Raw genomic sequence first — 21,749 nt, 5'->3', positions numbered from 1 at the left:
GCAAAACATACTATGCAAACAGTAGCCAAAAGAAAGCTGCAGTGGCTACATTAATATTAGACAAAATAGTCTTTAAGACAGATATTGCTACTGTTGCAAAGGACATTTTACAATAATAAAGGGTCAATCCATCAAGAAGACATAATTATAAACATATGCATCTAACAACAGTGTCTCTAAAATACATGAAGCAAAAACTGAAGAAATTGAAGGGAGAAATAGACAATTAAACAATAATAGTTGAAGACACCAATACCCCAGTTTTACTAATAGATAGAACAACTAGATATAAGATTAACAAGGAAATAGAAAACAACACTCAGCCAACTAAACCAGACATCAATGGAACATTCCTCCCAGCAACAGCAGAATACACATTTTTCTCAAGTGCACCATGGAACAGTTTCCAGAATAGAACATTCGTTAGGCCATAAAGCAAGCCTCAATAACGTTATAAGGAATGAAATCATAAAAAACATGTTCTCCAATCACAATAGAATTAAATTAGAATTCAGTGAAAGAAAAAAAATTGGAAAATTTACAAATATGTGGATACTAAGCACACTCTTAAATAACGAATGAATCAAAGAAGAAATTCCAAGGAAAATTAGAAAATGCCTTGAGATTAATAAAAACAAAAACACAACAACCCAAAACTTATGGGGTGCAGTTAAAGCAGTACTTACAGGAAAAATTATAGTTGCACATGCCTATATTAGAGAAGAAGAAAGACCTCAAATCAATAATCTAACCCTCCACCTTAAGAAACAAGAAAACAAAAAGACAAACTAATCAGAAGGAAGCTCAGGAAAGGAATAATACAAATTGGAGCAGAAGTAAATGAAATAGAGAATAGAAAAACAATAGAAAAATTCAATGAAACCAAAAGTGGGTCCTTTGAAAAGATCAACACAGCTGAAAAACCTTTAGCTATTCTGACTCAAATTACTAAAATCAGGAATGAAAGAGGGGACACTACTATTGATCTTACAGAAATAAAAAGAATTATTAATATAAGAGAATACTATGAACAATTATATGCAAACAAATTGGATAATGTAGATGAAATGGGAAAATTCCTAAAAAGATACAAACTACTGAAACTTAATCAAGAAGAAATAAAAACCGAATACAGGAAAAACAAAGAGACTGAATTAGTAGTCAAGAACTTGCCACACACACACACAAAACCTAGGACCAAATGACTTCACTGGTAAATTCTACCAAATATTTAAAGAAGAATTAAAACTAATTATTTTCAAACTCCTTCAGAGAAGCAGAAGAGGGAAAAATACTGCTCAACTCACTCTATGAGGCCAAGATTACCCTGATACGTAAGATAAAAAAAGAAATCACAATAAAACTATAGACCAATATCCCTTATGACTATAGATGCAAAAATATTCAACAAGTACTAGAAAATTGAATCCAACAACATACTCGTATAAAAAGGATTATACAACATGTCCAAGTGGAATTTATCCTAAGAATGCAAGATTAGTTCAACATGTAAAAATTAATCAATGTAATACATCATATTAATAGGATAAAAAACAAAGCATATAGTCATCTCAATAAATGCAGAAAAAGATTTTGATAAGATTCAACAGCTTTTCATGATAAACTCAACAAACAAGAAGTGAAGAGAACTTTTCCAACATAGTAAATAATGTCTTTGGAAAACCCATAGCTAACATTATGCTTAGTAGTGAAAGACTGAAAGCTTTTCCACTAAGATCAGGTACAACAAAAGGATATGAAATCTTATCACTTCTATTTGCATTTGTACTTGAATTTATAGCCAGGGAAACGAAGCAAGAGAAAGAAATAAAAAACATCCAGATTAGAAGAAATAAGTAAAACTATATCTACAGATGACATGATTGTGTATATAGAAAATCCTAAGGAATACACACACACACACACACACACACACACACACACACACACGACAAAGTTAGTAACCAAGTTCCAGAAGGTTTCAGGATATAAGATCAATATACAAAAATCAATTATAGGGGCCAGCCGAGTGGCGCGATGGTTAAGAACTAGCTTGTGACGCCAGAGGGCCCTGGTTCGAATCCCACACATGAGGGCCAGTGACACTGCCCTCTACAGCTAAGATGCTGAACAACAGCTCAACCTGGAGCTGGGCTGCCGTGAGTCGCTGGCAACGGTGTGGGCTGCAGTCCCTGTGGCAGTGGATTGCCATGGGCTACCATGTGTGGCCAGCAGCCAGCGTGAGCGGCCAGCAGCCGCAGTGAGCGGCCATCCAGAAGCCGGCGACTGATCTGCCTCACCTGGGAAGAGCGCAATGATGGTGCCAACTTGGGCCAGTGAAGCAACATCCTCCACAACTAGACTGAAGAACAAAAGGACAGCAACTTGTCTGTTCCCTTTTCCCCAATTCCCCAGCACTGTTCCCATCCCCCCAATTCCCCAATAAAAATCTTTAAAAAAAATCAATTATATTGCTATACATTAGCAATGAATGACCCAAAAATGAAGTTGAGCAAGCAATTCTATTTGTAGCAGCATTGAAAGAATAAAATAGTTAGGACTAAATCTAAAAAAAAGTGCAAACCTTATACATCAAAAACTACAAAACATCATTGAAAGAAATTAAAGAATACCCAGATAAGTGGGAAGATATCCCAAGTTCATTAATTGGAAGACTGAATATTGTTAAGAGGGCAATGTTTCCCAAATTGGTCTACAGATTTGATGCGATTCGTATCATTTTCCAGCTGCTTTTTTTTTTTTTGCAGAAATTGAAAAACTGGTCCTAAAAGTCATATATTACAAGTGTTCCAGAATAGCCTAAACAATCTTGAAAAAAGAATAAAATTGGAGGACTCACATTTTCTAATTTCAAAAGTAACTACAAGGGCCGGCTGAGTGGCTCAGTTGGTTAAGAGCTTGCTCAAGAGTTTGAGCTCTGAGCAACAGCAGTTCGAGTCCCGGCCCGAGCTGAGCAGCTGGAGCTGCCAACAGGTGGCAGGATGGCTCAGCTAAAAAAAAAAAAAAAGTTACTACAAGACATAGTGGTATTGGCATAAAGATAGACATATAAATCAGTAGAAGAGATTTTTAGAGTCCATTTATGGTTAGCTGATTTTTGACAAAGTTTCCAAGACCATTCCATGAGGAAAAGAATAGTCTTTTTCACGAATGGTGCTGGGACAATTGTATATCCATCCACATGCAAAAAAATAAAATAAAATAATAAAATAAAAAGTAAGTGTTTTGGACCCCTACCAAACACCATACAAAATTAACTCAAAAAGAGCCAGAGATCTAAATATAAGATCTAAAACTATAAAACCCTTTAGAAGAAAATACAGGTGTAAATCTTTGATCTTGGGTTAAGCAATAGTTTCTTGGATACGACACAGAAAGAACAAGCAACCAAAGGAAAAAAATACATAACTTAAACTTCGTTAAAATTAAAAACTTTTGTTCTTAAAAGGATACTATCAAGAAAGTGAAAGATATTATTTCAACAAAAACAGTAAGTCACCAATCTCAGATTCAGCTTTAATTTCAGCAAGAGCACAACAGCAATTATAATTATACTTGGAAAAAGAGTTCAATTCATCTTTCTACAGATTTGTGATTAAACCACTCATTCCAAATATAAATACAATAGGGAAGATCCAAGGTGGCAGGGTAGATAAACACTGTGCCTGCTTACTTCCGTGAATAAACTAAAATTACAATTAAATTATAGAAAAATCAACCTGGAGAACCATCTGAGGTCTGGCTGAATAGAAGTTTTGTAACTAAGGATATAAAGAAGATGCCACATTGAGACTGGTAGGAGGGGTAGAGACGCAGAACTGGCTAACCCCAACCCTCCATGTGGCTGTTGAGAACCAAGAGGAATATCTTGACTGTGGAGGTTCCCTCCAGAGGAGTGAGGGAACCCAGCTCCACACAGCCCCCCTCCCCCCAGCCCAGAGCACTGTTGCCAGAAGGGAGTGTTAAGGGATGGAAAAAGATATTTCATGAAAATGGAAATGAAAAAAAAAATGCAGTAGCAATACTTATACCGGACAAAACAGACTTTAAAACAAAGGCTATAACAAGAGACAAAGAAGGACACAGTAAGTGTAAGACAGAAAGACAGATGCAATGTGATTTCTCTTATATGTGGAATCTAAAGAACAAAATAAACAAACAAAACAGAAACAAACTCATAGATACAGAGAACATTTTTGATGATAGTCAGATAGGAGGGGGGTTGGGGATGAGTGAAAAAGGGGAAGGGATTAAGAAGTACAAACTGGTTGTTACACGGTAATTGTGGGGATGTAGGGTATAGTATAAGGAATATAGTCAATAATATTGTAACAACTATGTATGGTGTCAGATGGGTACTAGATTTGTTGGGGTGATAGATGGGAGGGGGTTGGAGGCAGGGTGAAAAAAGATGAAGGGAGTAAGAAGTACAAACTGATAGTTACAAAGTAGTTATGGGGATGTAAAGTAAAGCATAGAGAATATAGTCAATAATATGGTAATAACTATGTATAGTGCCAGGTGAGTGCTAGACTAGTCAGGGGGATCATTTTTTACGTTATACAAGTCTAAGCACTATGCTATACACCTGAAGTTAGTATAAAATAATATTGAATGTCAACTGTAATTGAAAAACTAAAAAAAAAAGGGGAAAGGTGAAGGGAAATAAGAAGTTCAAATCTCCAAGTATAAAACAAATAAGTCATGGGGATGTGATGTACAGCATGGGGAATATAGTCAACAACATTGTGATAGCGTGGTATGGTGTCAAATGGTTGCCGGACTTATCATGGTGAGAAAAATCCAAGGTTGGTTTAACATTCAAAAATCAAGCAATGTAATTCACTATAGCAATAGAATAAAGGGAGGAAACCATGGAATTATATCAATAGATTCAGAAAAGGCATTTGACAAAATCCAACACACATTCTAGATGAAGGCTCTCAACCAACCAGAAATAGAAGGGAATTTCCTCAACTCGATAAAAGCGAATCTATTTTTTTAAAACAACCTAAATTTACATTATACTTAAATAAAAGACTGAATGCTTAGCTCTTAAGATTAGAAACAAGGCAAAAATGTCTACTTTCAACACTTGTCCAAAAAACCAAATGCAATAAAGCAAGAAAAAAAAAAGGCAAATGAGTTGGAAAGGACAAAGAAAAAGAAAAACTGTCTTTATTCACAGATAACGCAATCATCTAAGAAAATCCTAAGGCATCTGCATAAAAGCTACTAGAACTAATAATAAATGATTACAGCAAGATTGCAGGTATTCCGTTCTAGGTATTCACCCAAGAGAAATAGAAGCGTATGTCCCCAAAGAGACTTATACATGAATATACTTAGCCACCTTATTTGTAATAGTAAAAACCTGAAGAGAATTCAAATGTCCAACAACAGGTCAATCAATAACCTTGGCAGAGGCACCTTTGTTCCGGTCAGGTAGCTATCGAACCTTTGCTCCCGCGGAGCCAGGAGATGTTGGAGAAGAAGACAATGGGGCAAAAAGGAAGTGATACTAACCTGTCCTGGAGATGTCAGCTGAGGAACAAAGAACACGTGGCCGGGAGGTAGACACTAGCATTGCTCAGCAAGATAAGAGTGGAGAGAGGGGTGTGAGATTTGGGAAGCGGGAACAGAGCAGACCTCAGAAGAGAAGGGGTAGATTGGCCCAATAACCATGAGGAGGGTGACTTTGGAGGGAGAAATGTATGAATAGGATTTTCAGAAAGTTGATATGTGATGTGATTCTCTCTTCTCAATATTTCTTTTGGATGAGACGCTCTACTGGGAGAGGCCCAGTTTAATTTGGCCTAGGTAAAATAAATACAACAGCAGTCGCTGCTGTAGGCGCCATACGCTTACCAGGCACGTGTGCTAAGCCATCTGAATGCATTGCCTACCACGAGTTGGGAACTGTAGCCCCCATTGTATAGATGAGGCGCCTGAGGCACAGAGTTTTAAGTGCTCTGGCCAAGATCTCATAGTTACTAAAGGGAACAAAGCCAGAATATTCGACTGCATATTCAAACCCAAAGCTAAGAAACCATTTCCCCTTTTCACCTTCTTCCCTGACCAAGGTTTTCTCCATATTTTCTCAGGGTTTGGTGGGTGAGGGAAGGGTGCTGAAAAATGATTTTGGTACAGGCCTCACATTTCCCAAAACACCTTACCTCCAAATGAGGTCCTATATCCAGCCAGAGATATTCAGCCAGGCCTGAGAAAAGCGGGGATTCACCAGGTTCAAAGTTACTTCTCATGGCCTGACAATACCACCTCCAGAGTGCCATGAATGAATAATTGTATAAATCCTATAATTACCTCATTCTAGCACAAGTATGTTGCTTTGAAAATATACCGTAATTTTTGATGCCTCATTTTGATATATCTTCAGTTTTTAATTTAGTGGGAAACTAAAGAATGGAATGGCCTCTCTCAGCTGACCTTTGAGAGGCCTCGCTCCCTTCCCACTTATCTGAAAGGATCAGGTAAGACAGGAAGGTGCCAGAAGCAACTCTGATGTCCACTCTGGGAGCTGCCAGTGGCTCTGCTGTCAGCGTGGCTCTAGCCACAGGCTGAAGGAGGTCGAAAATCTGGGGACTCAGAGACAGCATGAAGCAGAGCACACCTGTCCAGAGGTCTCCTAAGCTTTAAAGGGGTTCGTGAGGAAACCACCAGGTCCAGATCGACCAGGGGGCAGTTGCTTTTGGGTCTTGAACTCAGTGGTTCTCACCTGGGGTAAATTTGGCCCCTACCCCAGAGGACAACTGGTAAGTTGTGGAAACATTTTTTATTTTCACATCTGAGGGGTTTTATTGGTGCCTAGTGGGTAGAGACCAAAGATGGTCCTAAATGTCCTACAATGTACAGGACAGCTCTTCATAGCCTTTGCTTCATACACCCCAAATGTCAAGAGGGCAGCGATTGAGAAACTTTGCCTTAACCCTTTGAAGCCCAGCCCCTTGCACACCCTCCTAAGAAGCTTCCTACAAGCCCTTATCTGGACTTAAAGCCGGAGAGGGTTGGACTACGGGCCATGCCCACAGGGGGAATTTCCCTGCCATCACCTGGCCACCCCCTCCAGCCCCTTCGCTGGAGGGCAAACAGTCAGGTAAATGTTTTCCCTACTTGTTTGGGAAACTTCGTGAAAAACCCCCTTTAGCCATCTTGTAAGCAGTGAAGATGTACCTACCATGCTGTGCTTTTTCCACAAAAAAGAAAAAAAAATTAAGGTAGCTAGGGGATTTTTATTATTATTTTTAGTTCAAATAACTAAAAAGTGGCAGTCAACCCTTAAAATTTCAAAGGCAGCACATCCACCAATTGGCCCTCAAAAGGGCACACAGATGGACCTTGGAAAAAGAGAGTGAGCAGGGTTCAGTATCAATTAATTAATGGTCTGGGGTGGGGGGGGGGCGTGATAACCTAGGAATTCTGACCTGGGTAGGGGCCAGCCTGGAGGGGTGGGCAGCAGCGGGCGGGCGGGAAAGGCCTCCCTTCTCCTCCCCCAGCCACGAGGCACCTCAGTGTGGGGCCCTTGGGGGAACCCAGAGACATTTGCCTACACTCGCAGGAGATTCTTTTCTTCTCTCCTTTCTTTTCCCTGGGTTTCATCTTTACTAACTAGAGAAAGGACTATTAGGGAATGTAAAGCAACACGCTCTAGGAAAGTGAAACTGCCACTCAGAGCAAAAGGCAGAGGGGCCTAAAATGGAGCCAATGGCCTCATGCAGCCGCTGAATGCACCAGTGAGAGCCTGTGAGGAGAGGGGAGGGGTGCTCAGGCCTCTAGACCCAAAACCCCTCTAGAGGGCCCCACTTTGCTTGCCTTGTTTTGCAGTGGGCTGGACTCGCGTTAACTCAAGCAGGTCAAGTACCAGCTCAAAGCAGGTAATGAGAGCAGATCTGGTGCCGGTTAACCACAGGGCACTGGAATTGGGTTGGTGCCTTTGTGTCCCCAGGAAAGTGAACAAGAATGAACAGAGATGAAAGAGCCAAGTGGCATCTGTTCCTCCTGGGCCAGCAAGCTGAACTTGACTCTGAGGCCACAAAGTGCCCCTCCTGGAGAAGTGGGCTCCGTGATTACCCCTGCCTCAGGTGGCTATGTGGGGAGCTTCGGGAAAATATCCCTGCTCAGACAAATTGAATCAGAATCCCTGAGATGGGTCCCACCCAAGCATTTTCTCCCTTCTTTTTGGCCTTGGGAGATTTTGCACTTCCTTCCAAGGAGGGAAACCTGACTTCTGAAATGACTCTGCTGAAGGAAAAGTACCTAGTTCTGTAGTCAGCATCCCCACCCATCTCGGGGTGGGTGGATGGGGGTGGGTAAGGAGTGGGCACACAACAGGCGCTCAGGTTTCTGCTCTGCTCGGTTCCTCAGTTTCAATCCATTTTTTTTTAATAATTTGGTCAGAGCATCCCTGTTTTTGTAAAACACAATTAGACCCCAAAGTCCGGGAAATGAGCTGAGTCAGCAGGGGTTGGGCTGCAGTATATATTTGTCCTGGTACTGGGAACAGCAAACGAAGAGAACTGAAACTGAATAGGTATGAATATAGCAGGTCGGAGGCACTCTAAAAAACGCCATCTATCTTCAATTACATTAAGAAGCCCATGTGCCTACAATGTATCCTGCTAATTTTAAACAAGGCTGATCCCATAGGCACTGGTAATGTGATACCGGATATTAAAACGCTGAAATACAGACTGGCAAAGAGCTGCTGCCCTAACTTCTTGAGATGCCCGCTCCCCCTACGTCTCCCTTCCCCTCCCTCAGGATCACCCTCTCTCCCACCTCCCATGACCCAGCAACTCGTGGGTTATTTGCTCAGTACAGCAGGGGCCAGGACCTGTTCTGACTGGTGGGTGCCCATGCTCTACAGGTTGTCAAGTGTGTCACCCTCCGTTATAAGTCATTTCAATCTACTCATGAAAGCGGATTGGCCCAAGGTTCTCTGCTTGTCATATTTAGTTAGAACAATACAAGTTTTGTTCTGTTTTAACAATAAGTCACATGGTGGCACTGTCCCAAGAGCTTTACAAACTTTAACTCATTTCATCCTTATAACAACCCTATAGATTGGTAATATTGTATTATCCCATTGCAGATGTGTAAACTGCGGCACAGAGAGGTTACATAACTTAACCTCAAGGTCATGCAGCTAATACGTGAAGAGTTGAGCTCAGCCAGTCTGGCTCTACAGAGTCTATTGCTCTCAACCATAGGAAATATAACCGTGAAATAGTAAGGTAGGTTTTTTCTTTTTCTTCGTTAAACTTAGATGAACGAAATAGACTTTAGCACTCCTCTCTGCCATTCCCTTCCTCCTGAGGAAACAGAGGCCCAGGGAGGGAAAGAGACCTTCCTAAGGCCATAAAGTCAGTTGGAGACAGAGCCAGGAGCAGAATACTGCCTCGTGACTCCCTCCTGATCTCATATCAGATTGCTTATATCCAGCTATATGTCCCCTCAGAAATCAGTTTGGGCAGTGTAGTCATTTTAAGAAATGTCCACCAATTCTTTAATAATCCTCCTTTCAAGAGGTGGAGCCTCATTTGTCTCCCCCCTGAGTGTGGGCTGGACTTAGAGCCTAACTCCCAATGAATAGAATAAAGCAGAAGTGATGGGAGACTGGGTCATAAAGGCACTGTGAAGTCCTCTCTCTCTCAGATTGATCGATCTGGGGGAAGCCAGCTGCCATAAGTGACTCTGAAAAAGCTACTCAACCTCTCCGTCTCAGTCCACATCCATCAAGTGTCTATGGGGAGTGGCGGGGGGAGTAGTACTTACCTTCTATAGCTGTTGTGAGAGTTAAATTAGTTAATTCAGGTAATGGCACATATTAAGTGACACACAACAAGCACGCTGGGGACAGCTGTGCAAATTGTTCACTATTCAAGGATCCCCACCTTAGAAGTCAAATAGGTGCTCAGCAGTCCCTACCCTTTAACCAAGAGGGGGCACTGTTTTCTAATTTGTACTGAGCCAACAACTGTCCTGATACATAAAGGAGTTAAGTGTCTGGCAAATGCGACCGTTGGGCTTATTTATGTTAATTGAGCTGATGCCTGCTGTATTACAACTGTACTTCGTGGCTGTATGGAATTCTCCAGAATAATCTTAGTTTGATATTCATATCCTGAGCTTTGCCATAACCCTTCAGATACTGTGTAATAATGATAGAATTAAATATAAAAGAACTGACAATGTAAAAATTTTTAAATCATGCATGGCAACATTGTGTGTTGCCTAGGTATACATATGTATATGGTTCAAGTATAGAGATATGCATAGGAATGATAAAGGTCACATCCTGGATAATGGTTATGTGGGAGGGGAGGGAACGGGATTAAGAAAAGATATACAGGGGTCTTCAGCTCTATTCATAATGTATTTATTAAGCTTAATGGTGGATACACAAGTGTTTGTTTTTCTTCAATCTTAAATATTTAAAAATAATTTATAATCAATACTATTGAGAGAAAACACCTTTCTATATCAGAGCTAATCTTTCATCAGTCTCTGTTAAATATTAAATCAGCATATTGTTTTGGAACCACAGAACCAAGCACTCATTCATTCAACAAGTATTTATTGTTGAATGATAAACTGTTAAAAGAGCAAAGAACTTCATGTGAACATTATAACACTTATAATAACCTGCTTGGCTAGTTGACCACTTCCCTTCCTCTCAATGAGAACAGGGTCTCTCTCTTATTCATAATAATGATTTCTGCTACATAATAGGTTTTAATAAATGTTAAATTTAACTGAATAAAACATAAACATGATAGTTTTTTATCCTTATATAGAGCTTTCAATATATAAGGGTAAGAAAAGATATAGGACAATGCAGGTCATGGTAAGTGCCATAAATTTTGAGCAAAGTTTTATGGGAATTTATCCATATATTTATTCACTTGACATATATTTATTAGGCATTTACTAGGCACTGGACATATAATTATGAACAAGACAGACACATCTTTGGTTTTGACATGGCCACGTCTCACCACCTTTATTACCACCTCACTACTCTGCGCCACCAACATCTTTCACTTGGATTATTACAGTAATTCAATGTCATAATCTTAACTGGCCTCCCTACTTCCACTTTGCTCCCCTCCAGGAAAATCACAACTGTATCCAGAGAGATCCAGTTAAAACCCAAGTTAGAGCTTGTCACTCCTCTGCGCTAAAACGTCCAATGGCTTCTCATCTGTGGGAAATTGCAGAAATGGCCACAAGTCTTTAAATTCCTCCTATCAAGAGGTGAAGTCTATTTCTCAACCCACTGACTCTGGGCTGGCCTTGCAACTGTCTTTATCCAATAGAATGTTGCACAAGAAACACTGTGTGAATTCTGAGTCTGGGCCTCAGCAGAATGATCCTACTCTTACCCTTGGAATCCTATAGTTGCCTTGTAAACAAGCCCAGGCAAGCCTGTTGGGGGATGAGAGACCATGTGGAACAGAACAGCCCCAGGCAAGGCCATCCTGGGTGAGCCAGTTATCAGCTGAGGACAAATGATGGCGCCCCACTAAGATCAGTCTAGCACAGCCTCTACCAGAAGAAGCTTCCAGATGACCCGCAGACTCATGAGCTAAATAAATGGTACTGTTTTAAGCCCTTGAGGTTTGTTGTGGGTTGTTAGGCAGCAAAAGCTAACTGATTCACCATCTCATTCTGAGAAAAAGTTGAGTACTAACTGCATTTCCAGTACTGAGAACACTGCCTGGTAAGAACATGGTAAGTGCTCAATTTTTGTTGAATAAAATTTGTAAGTGAGGGAAACAGGGAAAATTTGTAATGAGGGAAACAGGAAAAGATTAAGTCAATAAACTAGTCAAATAGTTTTAAAATTTGATAAGTGCTATGAAGGAAATAAAGAGCGACTGTGGTAGAGCATCGGAGCGGAAGTGGGAAGGCGGGCCCTCCAGGCACTCCCCATTTCTTTCAGAACAAAGGCCAAAATCCTTAGAGTGGCCTCCAAGGACCTAAATGATCCTGCTGACTTTAGCTCCCGCCATTCACTGCCTCTCTGCTCCAGCTACCCTGGCCTCCCTGCTATTCCAACACATCAAACACACGCCCACCTCAGGCCCCTGATGGAACCTCCTTCCCCTAGACACCCACATCATTTGCTCCCTTCCTTCCTTCGGTTTCTGCTCACATGTCCCTCTTTCAGTACGACCTTCATGACCTCCCTGTAGAAATAGCAACCCACTGCTCCCCAGATCTCCCTTATCCCTCCTTGCTTTATTCTTCTCCATAGCAATTGTCACCATCCGATGCGTTATATATTAACTTCTTTGCTTACTGTCTGTCTCCCCCACTCAAATACAACTTCCGCATGGGAAGGAATTTTATTTTGCTCGATTCACTGTCTTAGGGTAATACTGTCTTAGGGCAGAATTCAGCTGGTTGATACAGAATCCTTTAAGGGCCATACTTCCTATCAATCCTAAAATGAAGCAGGGCAAACATTTGGCTTTGAGCCTTACTGGGAATAAGACAAGGCCTTTATAAAAAGCCAAAATGCCCAGGTGAGTGTTGGATTGCTTACTGAGAGCTCTACAAAGGTGCTCATGGCAAGGCTAGCTATAGTAAAATTACAAGGCTAGTAACACTGTAAGTAACAGCCATTTGTAGCACCTTTTACAGTTCGTTAGGGGCATTTTTAAAAAATTTAATTGAATTTTATTATTAGTTTTAGGTGTACAAAACAACATAATGATTAGACATTTACACCCTTCACAAAGTGGTAACCCCGCAAGTCTACTACCCGCCTGACACCTTACATAGCTATTACAACACCAGTGACTATATTTCCTATGCTATACTTTACATCCTGACTATCTATCTATCTATCTATCTATCTATCTATCTATCTATCTATCTAATTATAGTTGACATTCAATATTATTTTATATTAGTTTCAGGTGTAAAACACAGTGATTAGGCATTTATATGCTCTATGAAGTGATCCCCTGGTAAGTCCAGTACCCATCTGACACCCTACATAGTCTTGACAACATTATTGATTATATTCCCCATACTGTATTTCACATCCCCGTGACTATTTTGTGACTACCAATTTGTACTTTCTAACCCCTTCTCCCTCATCCCCAACCTCCCTCCCATCTAGCAACCATCAGTTTTGTCTCTGCATCTATGAGTTGCCAGGGGTATTTTAATCCATGCTATTATTTGGTTCTCGAAACAGCCTTGAGGGGTGGGCAGGGCAGGTTTTATCATCCTCCATTTACAGATGGAGATAACGAGGGGCATAAATCTCAAGTGAGCTATCCAAGGTCACAGACCTACTAAGTGGTCAAGCCAGATTTCAAATCCTGGTTGGTTTGACTCCAAGTACAGTGCTCATTTCATTATTATTATTATTATTATTATTATTATTATTATTATTATTATTTACTGTTTCTCCATTCTGGGCTCTAACCTGAGACCTTCTTGAATCAAGAGTCAAAGCCAATCTTGAGCTCTTGAAAGACCCTCAACATGAGAGGCATCTATTCTCTAAAAAGAGCACCTTGCCAAGAGGCATAGGTGATGAGTAAACTTTCAGAACATCAGTTTCAGAGCCTCCCCAGTGGCTTCAGATGGACCAGATCCTTTTCTGTTTGATAGTCAGGAAAAAACCATGCCCTGGCGCCACTTCAACCCCTCCCACCCCAAGGCTTGCTGGACTGCAAGGGCAGTGAGGAAGGCCTCACATAAGACATGGTGGGCAGCTGCTTTCAGGCAAAAACCAGAAAGAAATCCCAGCCTCACTGCTTTATTTTGGTTTAAAAATCAAGTCGGGTAACAATGGAAACTCCTTGCTCTCCTCTCCTTTCTGCCCGTGTTGACAGTAGACCGACGCTAATTCTGGCTAGGGTTTTTCCCTCCCTGGGCTGTTTTTCTCTTTTCATCAATTAAAAAGAGCTCTTCTGCCTTTCAAACTGTCGGAAGGTATCTGGGGTTTTGTATTTTTTTTTCTTTCTTTCACATAATTCTGTGGGTCTTTTCCCAGATATGTATTTTATCTCAAGTTAACTTCTAACTTAAGTTTCCGCCCATGTGACTTCCAGCGTGAGTTACCAGAAACCACAAGAGAGAGAGAGAGAGCGAGAGCCCCAAAGCCAGCGACATGTCCCAGTGGGGAGCAGTGCCTCTGCACCCCAGTGTGAGGAGGACGCAGGGGTCAGAGGTGGTTGCAGGGCGGGCAGAGGAGGGACCTGACGAGGGGAGTGGGCTAGTAGCCAGGGAGCAGTCAGGAAGGGAGGCCAGCCGGTGACAAGATAGCCCAGGAGCATCTGGGGCTGTGTGGAGAGCCCGGAAGATTGCAGCCATGCCTCACAGCTCCGACAGCAGTGACTCCAGCTTCAGCCGTTCTCCACCCCCTGGCAAACAGGTAGGGCACTTCTTTCTCGTCTTTCTACCTCCTGATTCTCCTATGGGGGTGGCTAGGAGAGGGGCAGGCTTCCTTGTCCTACGCAGGGAGCTTAGGTGCGAGGAAGTGGCTGGTGGCGCGAGCACTCGGTTAGACTTAAGACATGGTATTTGCAATCAAGCTGAGCATATTGGCAGAGACCCTCATGCTTCTGCCCATTCTGCCAAAGCCCCTTTTCCTCTTCATTCCCCTATGGTGCCCATTGCCTCCGCCTCACCTGGATTCCCACCCCAGGAAGCTTTCTAGGAAGCCAAGGGGAGAAGAACATCAAAGAACTGTGGTCTCTCAGAGGAAAGGCTCTACCTTTCCCCAAGGCAGTAAAAAGTCAGAGGAGGAGCACACAGTGGGCTGCTGGCATGCACCACCCAAAGGCTAGCCATGTCGTTTCCTAGGAGACCGCCATCAGGGCAAGAGAGAAAGGGGGTCAGGGAAAGTAAAGGAGGAAAGAAAAAAAAAAAAAGACAAGTTAGAAGGAGGAGGAACCCGGGCAGCACAGAAGAACGTATCTTATTTACTGAGGCACTGTCCCTGTTGCTAGTACAGCCAGCAGAGAGGGACACTGGAGCTGTGACCAACATCTCTTTCCCCTGTGGCTTCTTGACAGAAATAAATAAATAAATCGGGAGGTGACTGTGGAGACTCAGAGGCATTCAATCGTAGCTCAGCTCAGCTCTGGGGAAACTAGAGAGATTGAGGTAGAGATTCTGGGAGTGCTTGAAGTCCAGATTGTGACTTCCAAGTCAAAAGTTTCCAGCTTGAGGGTTGCCAGGAAATGGGGCACACTGCCCGCCTCACAGCTTCTGGGGCTTTCTCTTCACCAGATTCCTTGACATTCCTCTCTATAGGAAAGTTTCTTTCTCACCCAATACATCAATGGATTAAAATTTCTTCTCCAACTTTGTGGTTTAAAAATGACATTCTTTCCTTGGCACAGATTTCCAGGAGGGCTTTCAAAACACTGCAGCCAACATTTGGGTCGGCCGAGTGGCTCAGTTGGTTAAGAGCTCACTCAAGAGTTTGAGCTCTCAGCAACAGCGGTTCGAGTCCCGGCCCAAGCTGAGCAGCCGCTGAGCTGCCAACAGGTGGCAGGATGGCTCAGCTAAAAAAAACCCCAAAAAATCCCCACTGCAGCCAAAATAAGAGTATATAAACATATGCTATAGTCATAAACAGCTAACAGATGAGCAGCAGTTTGGTTCTCCTAGGGGATCTTTAGGGGGCCTCTAGTCCTCTGCTCAAGATGCTATCAGAGGGGCTCAGGCTGCCTGGAAGTCCGTACTCTTCTTAGGAAGGAAATTACTCATGGCTTCTATGGTAACCTGGTCCCCATCCCCCTTAGAGGAAGAGCACTTCCTTCCTATCTAACCCAATGCCCTCCTATGGCAATGGCCTGGAAGTGTTGAGCACATTGAGATATGCTTGGTGAGCACAGAGTCTTGCCCTAGGACCCATGAGCCTCCAGCCCATGGGATGAGAGGGAACAGGGCAGGAGGCACAGAAGAGTTGTACTCAGACTCCTGTACTTGTCCTGCAGCATCTGGGGGAAAGCCGAAGCTAACCTGCCTAAGTAGAGGACATGCCCATCTGTGGGATGTACTTAGAGAACACCCAAAGGTCTTCTTGTCCTCTTAAGCACCCAGCTACTCCCTGCCACAGCTGTTCTTGGCCTCTAGTTTGTACCAGGCATTGTGCTCAGGGCCATGGGGAATGTCAAGGTCACTGGGCATCATGAAGGGAATGCAGGGAAGGAAGAGACAGATCTTGGATGGGGACTTCAGCCCAGGAATGCAGTGGAAGGCTCGTGGGGTACAGGCCAGTGAGGATGGGGAATGGGGCTTAAAAAGGCATCAGACTTAGCGTAACTCCCAGGTCACTGTGAACTCTTGGGCAGCTCTTTGAGTCTCAGTTTCCTCACGTATAAGATGGAATTGGGGAAATAAACAAGAGCACCTCTGAAAAAGCACTTGTATAGAAGCTGGCAAGTCATAAGCATTCAAGTGTTTTCAAATGTTTTGAAAAAAATAGCAAGAAGGTTCTAGGCCAAAAAGTGAGAGAGTAAGGGTGGAGCAGCCCTGAAGAGGAGAGGAGGTGATAAAACACACTTCATCGCCTTAACCATGTTTTTCCAAATACAGCTCTATTGAAGCCTCAAGGTCTTTACCCTCTTCCTGTAACTTTTGGCCCAAAAAGCTAGAGAGACCCAAGGGAGCCTAACAGAGTGTGGAGAAATGTTCTCGTTTGGGCTCAGCCTTTTGGTAGCTTGGGGACGGGCTAATGAAAAGATGAAGAAATGGACGGATGGGCGGACGAACACCAAACACCATGAGAGCCTGCTTTATAGCGCAGAAGAGAGGAGCAGATGTGCCTAATTCTCATCACCTCTGCTTCCCAGGACTCCTCTGACGATGTGAGAAAAGTTCAGAGAAGGGAGAAAAATCGCATTGCTGCCCAGAAGAGCCGGCAGAGGCAGACACAGAAAGCCGACACCCTGCACTTGGTGAGTGTTCAGAACTCTCTTCGTCCTCCTGAGTCGTAGGCTTTGCTCCTTCCCACCTCACGGGTGCTTGGACCATAGCTTTGAATTGGCCTGCATGGGGATGTGGATATGGGGAGGGTAAGTGGAGGGGTGAGGGCTGTGGGGTGAGGTGGGAGAGGATGCTCTCTCCTATGAGTGTTTTGAGAAGGTTCTGGCAGTGAATTAGCCAAAAGGCTGAAAGAGAAAGGGTCGCTTCTTCCTGACCCCTGAGAAGAGCCAGGGGTAAATGAGTTGGGTGTGGGAAGCCCAGATGCTGAATGGAAGGCAGAACCACCTGCTCAGAGATGGAGTAGTCAGAGAGAGCTCCGTCCCCCATGAGCCTAGAGAGCAGAAGGCAGGACCGTCTTTGGGAGGAATTTAGAAGGTGTGAAGGGCTTCTAAATACCCTGCGATGCTAGGCTTCTCTGTCATCTCATCCTCTGGCAGGGCCAGTTGAGCAGCCACCCTGGGCCCTGCATTTGGGGCGAGGAGGTCCACAGGGAGCTGCACCTTACTCCTCTTTTGTGAACATCACTAAGATTTTATTTCAAAATTTCTATTTTTAATGATATCCCAAAGGGGGTCGGTGGAAGATGGGGTTTCAAGTGCACTTATCTGGGATGGTCACCATCTTGGTTGAGTTGCCTCCAGTCTTAAACTTTCTAAAGAAAGTCCTGACCCCTGGCTTGAACTGGGGCCCTGGGTGATGCTGCACTGCAATTCTACCAGTAGCTCAAGGCCCTAGTTGGTGTTTCCAAATTCTGGCTGCGTGCTTCCTCAAGCAGTGCTCCCGCCTTCTCTCCCCTACATTAACACCTTACCCCTCTTCACTCTGCCCCTTAATCTGGTCCTTGTTCAACCAACTCTTACTTCACTGGCTCCTTTCTCCTCCATCCTCTCATCCTCATCTCTCCCTCTAGCAGCTCTGCCTTCCTGTCCTTCCTTCTGAACCATTCCCAAACCTCCAGCATCCTAGTAATTCACTCCTATGGTAAAAAGGGCAATTGGCACCAACAAGGCATATGTCTGTGTTTATTTGAAAGGTTAGCATGGAAATCAGCCAGTTAGAATAGTTGTTTTAATCTTATCAAGAAAAAGTCTCTGTATGGTATCAGAGACTGTATGGTATCAATGTACACCAAAACACTGTACAGGGAGTGGTTTTAATACAGCAGAGAAGGGAAAGACCCTCTTTCAATGACTGTGTTTAATCTCATGCCAATGTTATAACATCCTGGCACTGACCATCCCTCACATAAACTGGATTGGGTGCTTCTTTTCATAATATCAGCAGACAGAGCCCATATTCTGTTATAATTTTCTTTTGGTTGGGTGTCTCACACAGCACCCGTCACATTTAGTTCTTCTTTCCCTGCAGACAACTGTAGAGCCTGGTAGCCATAGGCAAGGCATTGATGAACAAGGAGAAAGGCATATCTTAGCCAGTTCATTTTCAAAAGAAATATGTAGCTAATAAGTGCATCCAAGATAATCAGCTGAAAAACTATTAAAAATAATAAGAGAATCCAGTCAGCTTTCAAAGTTAAGACAAAAAGTAATAACTCTCCTATGTGTAACCATAGCCAATTAGAAAATGTAATAGGAGGAAAGATTCCATTTATAATACCAACAACAGCAAATGGAAGGAAGGAATAAATTTAATGAAAAATATACAGGGCTTAATTTGAAAAATTCTAAGTGACTTAAAAAACACTCAAATAAATGAAAAGATATACTTTATATAAAGATAGCAATTTTATTAAATTAATCTAAAATTTAATTGAATGTGTTCCCAATAAAAAACCCCATGGGACTTTCTGGGATTTGGGGGAGAACTAGATTAGCTATTCTAAGTTTCCAGTGAAAAAAATAACCATGTGAGAATTTCCAGAAAAATTCTAAGAAGGAGGGTAAATAGAGAAAATTAGCTGAACAAGATATTAAGTGAATTATAAATGTAGAAATAAAAGCAATATGGAAAAGACAGAACATTGGGCAGAATAGAATACAGAAACAGACCCCAAAACAAACTCAAATTTAAGACCCAAAGATGCGTGTCAATTCCTAAGACACAAATTCAAATGCAAAATGACTAGGAGAACATTTCAGACCAGTGAGTAAAAGCTGAATTATTTAATAAACAGAAGTGGGACAACTGGCTAACCATATGGGGGTGGCGGGAGCTAGCTTCTTTATTTCTTATACAACACACACACAGATTAAGTGTAAAAAATTTTTTTTTCAAAAAGAAAGAAAATAAAAAACTAAAGAAACTTAGAAAAAATGAGCATTAAAAATTTATCTTGGAGTGGAGTCGTTTCCAGATAAAATATAAAACCTTGAAACCATAAAGGGAAAGATTGATATACATTACCTGAAATTTTTTATACAGCTTAAAGGACTATATGCAAGATCAAAGGCAAATGACAGACTGGGAAATATATCAGCAACACGCATGACCAAAAAAGGGCATATTTCTTGCTATACGAGAAATCTCATAATAAGAAAGTGATTGACAATCCAAAGAAAAACGAGTGATGATTATGAATAGGCTTTTTACAGAAAGAGAAAAATAAATGGCAAATAAATATGGAAAAGATAATAGACCTCACTTAGTGAAATGACAAAGCAACACGAGAGTCCCCTGCCAGATGGGTAAAGACGAAAATGTTGCTAATACACGACGTTGCCAAAGCAATGTAGAAGCAGGTACCATCACACACTACCAGTAAGGGCATAAATCAATACAGTAGAGGGCAATTTGACCATGTCCATTCAATTTATAAGTGCACACACCTTGTAACTTGGCAATTTTACATCTAGGAGTCTATTTACAGACAGACCCACAGATTACACAATTATGTACATAGAAAGATAGCCATTGCTGCATTGTTCATCATAGCAAAGACTGGAAACAAGCTAAATATCCATCAGTGAGGGATTAATTATCCTATAGTTTTCTTGTTTCAGTGGAATGCCATGGAGTTGTTAAAATAACAGGTACATCTGAATGTGCCAATCTGAAAAGATTATCAAACGTCTATACTCTTAAGTGAAAAAAGGTGTGAATGTGGTACGTAGTTTACTCCCATATGTGTTTTTAATAAAAACAAAAATCTATATGTGCATATGTGTATACACTTAAAAGTTTTCAAATGGGTTTTCCCAAAAAACTGTTAATGGTATTTATTTCTGAAAATTAAGATGAGATACTTTGCATTTTTTACCTTTTTTAATATAGTTTGGATGTTTCTATCACCTGTTTTCATTTTTACAATATAAATATTTAAATTCTCAACATGGATCATTACTGTCTAAACATCAGGATGCTTTCTTTTCTAATTTTTATCTCAAACACTGAATAGTCTTCCACTGTGACATTTTGTCCCTTGAACATCCTATATAAATATCTCAGTCCTTTGGGAGAACCGACTGTCAGTTGGAATTTGTAACGAGGAGTCCTAAGGTCTGCAGTACTAGATAAGCCCCTGGAAAGGATGGCAAATCAGTTTCATTTGCATGGCCATCTTGATTGATGGTAGTAGCTATTTGGTGCCTTGTAGCAGGAAGAATCCTGATTCAGTGTCCCAGGTCAGTGGGGGAAAAGAGCTGGCATCAACGGAGAAGCTTTGGTCACAAAAAAGTAGAGGAGATGATGGGCAGACAGTAATGTGAGCCCAGGGCTGTGCTATTGGCAAGTCAGATCTGGCCTGGAGGACGGGACTGGAGGCAAAGTAGAAGAACAAGACCAGATTTGAAAGCTGGAACTCGAGGTACTCCCTAGGTGGGACAGGTGCTTGCCTGGGTCTGGCTCTTGAAGGAATCTCACACCAATTTAAAAAAAGAGAAATGTTTACAGGCTCCAGGACATATTTTAAAATTTTCTTTTATTAGTTTCAGGTGTACAAAACAATGTAATAGTTAGACATTTACACCCCTCATAAAGAGATACCCCCTCCCCCCAATCTACTACCCCTCTGACATCGTATATAGCTATTGCAATTCCATTGCCTCTACTCCCTATTCAGGGCATATCGTTAATGCCATATACAGAAAACATCACGAGTGTAAATTGTGCAAGAAATGAAGTTTTAAGCTGATGCTGTGAGAAATAAGCTATTTACAACTGGAGGGAAATTGAGTAATGGAGGCTCAGCAAAGGTGTTAACTTCCTGGGCCTCTTTAGACACTATTTATTGTTCTTGGTCTTCTGGAGAGGCCTGGAAGAGGAGAAGTCTGCTGATGGTCCTTTTTCACTTGCAGAGCTTTCTTTCTCTCTAGTGGAAACCATGCCATAAGGTTTATAGGCATAGAGAAGTTACAGGTAAAAACAAAAGCAAAAACTGAACAATAACAACAAAACCACACAGAAGCAACGTTCTGGTTAGTTCTACCCTAAAAAAATTCAGTGTAAAAATCAGTGAACCATCTGTGGAAAAGAGACATTTCTCTTGGCCTTTATTGCTGTGAACTTTTTATCAAAAGCCTATTAATTGAACACATGACTATGCTATCAAGCACTGTGTGGTAAGGGCTCTACTTGCTGTATCTCATTTAATCTGTACAAAAACCTTATTTTATAAGTCCTATACTAAGTTGAGTAATCTGTCCAAGGTCACACAGCTTGTAAGTAGGTCGGTCTGACTTCAGAATCCATCTTCTTTTTTAAAGATTTTTATTGGGGAATTGGGGGGATGGGAACAGTGCTGGGGAATTGGGGGAAGGGGAACAGACAAGTTGCTGTCCTTTTGTTCTTCA

General features: G+C 41.9%; 1 protein-coding gene and 1 long non-coding RNA gene across 2 annotated transcripts in view; both read left to right on the top strand.

Moving 5' to 3' along the window:
- LOC109381553 (uncharacterized) overlaps positions 1-11,753 on the top strand; it is a 28,936-nt gene extending 17,183 nt beyond the window's left edge. The window contains exons 2-3 of the long non-coding RNA XR_002123770.1: positions 9,131-9,272; positions 11,153-11,753. This is a non-coding gene — a long non-coding RNA (uncharacterized LOC109381553). The remainder of the gene's footprint in view (positions 1-9,130; positions 9,273-11,152) is intronic.
- A 2,354-nt stretch (positions 11,754-14,107) lies between these two features.
- The window catches only part of BATF (basic leucine zipper ATF-like transcription factor), a 22,628-nt gene continuing 14,986 nt past the window's right edge, over positions 14,108-21,749 (top strand). Inside the window, exons 1-2 of the mRNA XM_019640280.1 lie at positions 14,108-14,437; positions 16,869-16,973. Of these exons, the coding sequence (XP_019495825.1) occupies positions 14,375-14,437; positions 16,869-16,973 (168 nt within the window). The 5' untranslated portion in view covers positions 14,108-14,374. The remainder of the gene's footprint in view (positions 14,438-16,868; positions 16,974-21,749) is intronic.

This window comes from Hipposideros armiger, unplaced genomic scaffold (assembly GCF_001890085.2).
Source record: "Hipposideros armiger isolate ML-2016 unplaced genomic scaffold, ASM189008v1 scaffold_49, whole genome shotgun sequence".
In the NCBI taxonomy this organism is placed as follows: Eukaryota; Metazoa; Chordata; class Mammalia; order Chiroptera; family Hipposideridae; genus Hipposideros; species Hipposideros armiger.
Note: the sequence above shows the minus strand (reverse complement) of the source record. Positions and strands in the feature narration are given on the sequence as shown.